The sequence below is a fragment of the Apteryx rowi genome, unplaced genomic scaffold, assembly GCF_003343035.1.
Source record: "Apteryx rowi isolate R43461 unplaced genomic scaffold, aptRow1 scaffold_6, whole genome shotgun sequence".
NCBI lineage: Eukaryota > Metazoa > Chordata > Aves > Apterygiformes > Apterygidae > Apteryx > Apteryx rowi.
In genome coordinates, this window is record NW_020450871.1 from 1,458,452 (window position 1) to 1,464,473 (window position 6,022).

A 6,022-nucleotide genomic window follows, 5' to 3' on the forward strand; every position below is an offset into this window, starting at 1 on the left:
GGGCCCGGCGGCGCCCGCTTGTCCGGGGGCGCTTTGGCCACGCCGAGCGCCGCCGCCTTGCCCTTGCGGTTCCTCTTCTTGGGGAGGAGGGCGACGGCCTTGGCGGCGGCGGGGGGCGGTGGTGGTGGTGAGCAGGGCTCGCCCTTGAAGCAGTCGGCGGGCAGCTTCTTGCCGTTCACGAGCTTGCCCTTCAAGGCTCTGCTGCCAGCGGCCCGGCAGAGCTGCTCGGCTGCCGGCGCGGCCGCCGGTGCCTTCTGCGCCGCGGCGGGTTTCGGCAGCCTCGCGTCCCCCACGGCCGGGGCCACGCCGCCGTGCTTCACGGCCCGCTCCTTCTCCGCTCCCGCGGGGCTCAGTGAGGTGCCGTAGGCGGCTGCCGTGGCCGCGGCGGCGGCGGCGGTGGCCGTGGGCTTGCAGGCGAACTTCTTCAGGTTGGGCGAGGTGATCTTCTGGACGATGGCCTCCAGCTTGAGGCCGCGGCCCTTGCGGGGAGGCAGGACTTTGGTCTTGGTGGCCTCCTGGAAGGCCGCCCGCGAGGTGATCTTGATGCAGACGTCGGGGGCCTCCTTCGCCGGAGGGGGCTTCAAGACGGCCTCGCCGGCGCTCTTGGGGGTCAGCTTGGCTTTCACCTTCTTGGCCACGGGCATCTTTTTGAAGAGGCTGGGGGGGGCCTCCGGCTTCTCCTCCTTCATGCCGCCGCTGTTGCTCCGTAGGACCAGGTTCCTCTTCTTGGCGGGGATGGGGGAGATGAAGGTAGATTTCCTCTTCAGGGAGTGCAGAGGCCGCTCGGCCATCTTGCTGCCCATGCCCGGCCCCGCTTTGGGCAGCTTCATGCGCGAGCCCACCTTGCCTTCCTTGTGGGGGCTGCCCTGGGGCGTGAGCTTGAAGGCGGACGGCAGGTGGTTGTTGGAGATGAGCTTCTTGGGGGTTTTGCAGTTTTTGAGCCGCACGTCCGCCGCCCGCTTGCCCCTCCGCCTCTTGGTGTAGAAGACCTCCTGCGTCTTCGTCCGTGAGCGCAGGATCATAGATCGCTGGTCCCTGTCCTCGGCGTCCGGGGCGTCCCCCTCGGGCGCCTGCGGCCCCACCGGCTCCTCGTTGGGCACCAAGCTGGGCACCAGGAGGGCGGCGTCGCCGGCGCTGGGGACGACCTTGGGGGCCGGCCTGCCGGTGCGTTTCCTGGCTTTGAAAGCCACCCGCTGCTTGACGCCGCAGGTGGGTTTCTTGCCCAGCTTCTCCTGGTGCGCCGGGGCTTTCAGCCCCTCGAGCGGGGCCGGCGTGCGGGGCTCGGTGAGGGCGGTGAAGGAGCGGGTGCACATGCGAGCTGGCAGCCCCTCCGCTGGAAACCTCGGCGTTTGGCTGTGGACGGTTTTGCTCGGTATTTCCATCTGGCCATCTGGCCCGACACATGTGCCGGCCACGACGCCAGCTGCCGGCAGATCATTAAACGGGCTTGGCACCGCTTTGCTGGAGTCGTCTCCCTCCGACAGCCGGCAGTGGACTCTCTTGTTGCGGAGGCTCTTGCCCCGCGAGACGGGCTCCGGCTTCCCCAGCGCGTTTTCGGGTGGCAGCTGCTTCTTGACCGTGACCGACAAGGCCGATTTGGAGTCCATCATCTCCGGGTGGGTTTTCTCCCCTCTGCCAGTCTCCTCCTCGGGCTTGATGTGGGGCAGGGAGGATTTGAACCAGCTCTTCACCTTGGTTTCGGTGCCGACGGCAGGGCCGAGGAGGATCACGGACTGGCCAGATAACCGCGACGAGGGGGCCGAGCTCTCCTTCTCCACCGTGCTGACGGTTTCCTCGGCGGACACGGGCACGTCGCTGGAGGACAGCACGGTGGGCATCTCCGGGGGCTTCGGTGGCGAGGCGTCGTAAATCACCGACTTCTGCTCCGAGCTCGCCAGCTCGCACAGCGAGGAGTACTCCTCCGCTTCCAGGTCTGACTCCTTCAGATCCGGCGACGAAATCATGGGGATTTCGCTGAAGTCCCCGCCCGAGCAGCAGTGCCGCGTGTCCTGCAGCCATCGCTCGCTATCCGCCTTTGTGGCCTCGTCGTATGTCAGCGTCTCTTCCTCTTCCTCCTCCATCGCCTGCTGGCTGAAGTCCCTGGCTTGCTCGCTCTTGGCTGGCTGCTCGCCATCGCACAGATCCAAGCTGCAGGCATTTTTTTTCTCCTTGCAGGACCCCACCAATTTGCTCGGGAACAAGCCCTTGGAAAGGTCTGAGGCTTGCAGGCCCGTCCCCAGCTCTTTCCACCTCAGGCACGACTCGTCGAGGCTCTCATCTGGCCACTCGAAATGCTCCATGGCGTTGTCAGACCCCACCGAGTTGGCAGTGGTGTTCGAATAGCAGCTGTAGCTGGCAGCCCCGGAGCTCGAAGTAGCAGCTGGGTTGCTGGGCTTGGAGTTGTACGCCAGAGAGGTCGCGTCTTTGAGCGCATCCTTTGTCTCGGTGGCTGCAAACTCCACCTGGGGGCTCTCGTACACCTCCTCGCCGAAGTCCTTCCCCGTGCTGCCCCCCGAGGCCTTGTCCAGCTTCAGGGGCTCGGTGAGCGTGCTGGAGTCGCCCTGGCTGGGCCAGGCGCCCTTCACCATGGAGTCCAGGCACGGCCTGTGGTTCTCCAGGTGGAAGGGGGATTTTGCGGCATCCTTGTTGAGCATGGGGGAGTTGGCCCAGGCTTTGTCCGCCTTCTCATTGATGGCATCCTGCAGGACAATGATTTCAGAGGCCAGCTCCTCCTGGGACAGGGCGCTGAGGAGCAGCCGGGGACAGTCCCGTTCGTTGGTCACGTACTTGGTGAAGGTCTCCAGGGGCAGGCTGGCGTGGATGCTCTGGAAGGAGTCATCCGATTTGGTGGACATGTCGTCCGGGGAGGTCACGGAGCAGGTAGACACCGACTCGGGCTTCGCCTTGGAGTTGCTGTTGACGCGGGCAGGGCTGCGGTTCTGGTTGCAATACAGGAAACTTCTTTCCAGCTGGTCCTCCGACCCACTGAGATAATCGGCATCCTGCGTCTCGGCGTGGACGGACTGGGGGGTGCTGAGCGGGTCGGACAGGGGGGTGCCCACCTGGTCTGCAGAGTAGGTGCTGCTCTCGGGACTGCAGTGCTGCCCTTTGAGCTGCTCGGGGGTCCTCGCTGGGTTCTTGATACCCTTCTTCTGGGGCATGGCCGATTTGGAGAGCAGAAGCTGCTGCACGGTGTTGGAAATGTTCTCAACTTGGGAGGTGAGCGCCGTCAGGCTCTGCAAGCTGAGATCCGACAGGAGGTTTTCAGGGATTTTCTCCTTCTGCAAGTTTTTGCAGTTCCCGGACTGAGCATCCGGACTCGTCCCATCGGTCGGAGATGGGTTCAGCAACGGCATGAAATGGCTGTGGTCGGTGATGCCGGCCGGGAAGGCGCCCGTGCTCAGGGACTGCTGGCTGTACTGGAAGTTCTCCAGGTTCGGCATCAGCGGGGAGGGAGTGGAGCTGTAGGACGGGGACCTGCCGACGGAGCGGGCTGGCGAGTGGCTGGCGCTGGGGCTGAAGGTCTGGTAGTATTGCTCTGGGGTCCTCACGGGCGGCGCGTCGCCCTGGCAGTAGGTCTGCCCCGGCTGGTTGTAATGTTGGTACTTGGCTAAGTTTTGGTAGTGAAGAGTCTCCGGGGCGTGATGCCTCCCTTGCAAGGCCGGCGGCGGCTGCGGCTGCGGCGGCGGCGGCGGCTGCTGCGGCGGCGGCTGCTGCTGCGGTGGCTGCGGTGGCGGCTGCGGCGGCTGCTCGTAGCCGATGCGGTTGGCCTGGTAGCCGTGCAGGTTGGGCACCCGCTGCCCGGGGGCCAGGCTGGCGGCGTTGCCCAGGGGCCGCTCGTGCTGCGGCGGCCCCGAGGGCGCCGTGCAGCTCTTGTAGGAGTGCGCCGGCTGGCTGGCGCCCGGCACGGACGAGTACGTGGAGGAGGCAGGGAAGGACTGCGAGTGCTGGCTGAAGTGGGGGCTCTGGGAGAAGGACATGGGCGAGGAGACGTCGTTCGGGAGCTTCTGCCTCTGCAGCTTGGGGTAGGGCAGAGCGGGCGGCTGCTGCTGCTGCTGCTGCTGGAAGTGAGTCCGGAAGGGCAGCGGGGCCGCCGCCTGCTCGTGGTACGGCCGCCCGCCCGCCGGCGCCGCCGTCTTCTTCATCAAGCTGTCCTCATACTTGGCCACGCCGCCGGGCAAGGCCTGCGGCTGGCCGCCCCACGCCTGCAGGCTCTCGTCTCCCGAGTAGCGGGCAGGGTAGGGGCTGTTCTCCTGCACGCCATAATTGGAAAAGGCCGGCCTGCCTTGCAGCTGCTGGCCCGCTAATTGCTTATTTCCCCGGTGGTATTTCTCCACGGCGCTGTTCTCGTAGCCCGAGTACGGCAGTTGCTGCTGACTGTAGTACTCCTTCGCCACCAGCCTCTGCCGCTCGCAGTTCGGCCCTGCCTGACTTTGATGCCTGTAATTCTCCAGGCGTGATGTATCTTGTGAAGTCGGCTGGTAGCTCTGCTGGTTGCCATGGAAACCACACCTTTCTCGAAAGGACTGCATGGCGCGGGCTTGTTATCTGCGAAGAGAGAGAGGCGAGAATTCAAATGAAGCATCGCCGCCACGCCGTGCCGCCCCGCGCTGCGGTGCCCTGCGTTGCCTTGCCTGCTGTTGCCCTGCACCGCCTCGCCTGCTATTGCACGGCCTCGCATTGCTCTGCAGCGTGCCGCCTGGTATTGCATCACCTCGCCTTGCCCTGCGTTGCAGCGCCCGGCGTCGCAGCGCCTGGCGACACATCGCCCTGCATCGCATCGCCTGGCAGGGCATCACCTTGTGTCACCCTGCATGGCATCGCCTGGCATTGCATCACCTTGCATCGCCCTGCATCACACCACCCGGCCGGGCATCACCTCGCTTTGTCCTGCATGGCATCGCCTGGCATTGCATCACCTTGCATCGCCCTGCATCACACCACCTGGTAGGGCATCGCCTTGCATCGCCCTGCATCACACCACCTGGCCAGGCATCACCCTGCATCGCCCTGCATCACACCACCTGGCCAGGCATCACCTCGCTTTGTGCTGTGTGGCATCGCCTGCGTTGCATCACCTTGCATCGCCCTGCATCACACTACCTGGCAGGGCATTGCCTTGCGTTGCATCACCTGCATTGCTTCGCCTGGCAGGGCATTGCCTCGCGTTGCCCTGCATCACATCGCCTGGTGTTGTGCAGCCTCACACTGCTCTGCACCATGCTGCCTGGCGTTGCATCGCCTCACATTGCCCTGCGTCCCCGTATCATGTCGCCTTGCGTTGCATCGCCTGGCATCGCCCTGCATTGCATCCCCTGGCATTGCATCGCCTCCCATCACCCTGCATCGCATCGCATCGCCTCGCCTGCGAGCTGGATGATGCCCAAGGTCCAGCTGCCTCCTCTTCCCCCTGCAGTTTGCCCTGCTGACGGCGCTGGGGGCAGCCCAGCCTTCCTGCCTCTGCCACCCGGTCCGGCCCTGCGGAGCAAACACCCCCCTCACCCATCTCCCCGCCTGGCTGCGTGGCACGGTGACCCCCGGCGCTGTGCCAGCGCCCCCCTGCTTCACGTCCACCGCTGCACCCCCCCTCGCTCGCCCTCCCCGGGGACGCCGGCATCCTGCGAGCCCCCCCAGATGCCTGCTGCTTGCCAGTATTTTTAATTAGGGGGACGGTTATTGGAGCCAGCAGCACGGAGGGACAGAAACGCTGCTCTGCTGCAAAAACCAGCATTTCGACATGCTGGCTCTGCCGGCCCGTGCCTGCCCTGCTCCCCTCCCTGGCCACGCCGCGGCACCAGCTGGGGTCCGTCTGCTCCCGCAGCAGCCGTCGCGCCGCCCCCGCCGCCCCCAGCGGCCCCCTTTCCCAGCCCCGTTGCGCTGGGCGCAGGGAAGCACCTGGGTCGCGGCCGCGATCCCGCAGGCAGATAAGCAGCTCGCTGGGGGCCCTGCAGGCTCCCCGGCACCCACGGGGCCAAGGCGCTCGGGAGGGGGGGGGGCGTGAGCCCATTTCGGCAGCGGTGGT

At 66.0% G+C, this 6,022-nt stretch overlaps 1 protein-coding gene across 1 annotated transcript in view; it reads right to left on the reverse strand.

The window, feature by feature from the left end:
* The window catches only part of RAI1 (retinoic acid induced 1), a 21,341-nt gene that overhangs the window by 4,740 nt on the left and 10,579 nt on the right, over positions 1-6,022 (reverse strand). The window contains exon 2 of the mRNA XM_026082964.1: positions 15-4,548. Within this exon, the coding sequence (XP_025938749.1) occupies positions 15-4,532 (4,518 nt within the window). The 5' untranslated portion in view covers positions 4,533-4,548. The remainder of the gene's footprint in view (positions 1-14; positions 4,549-6,022) is intronic.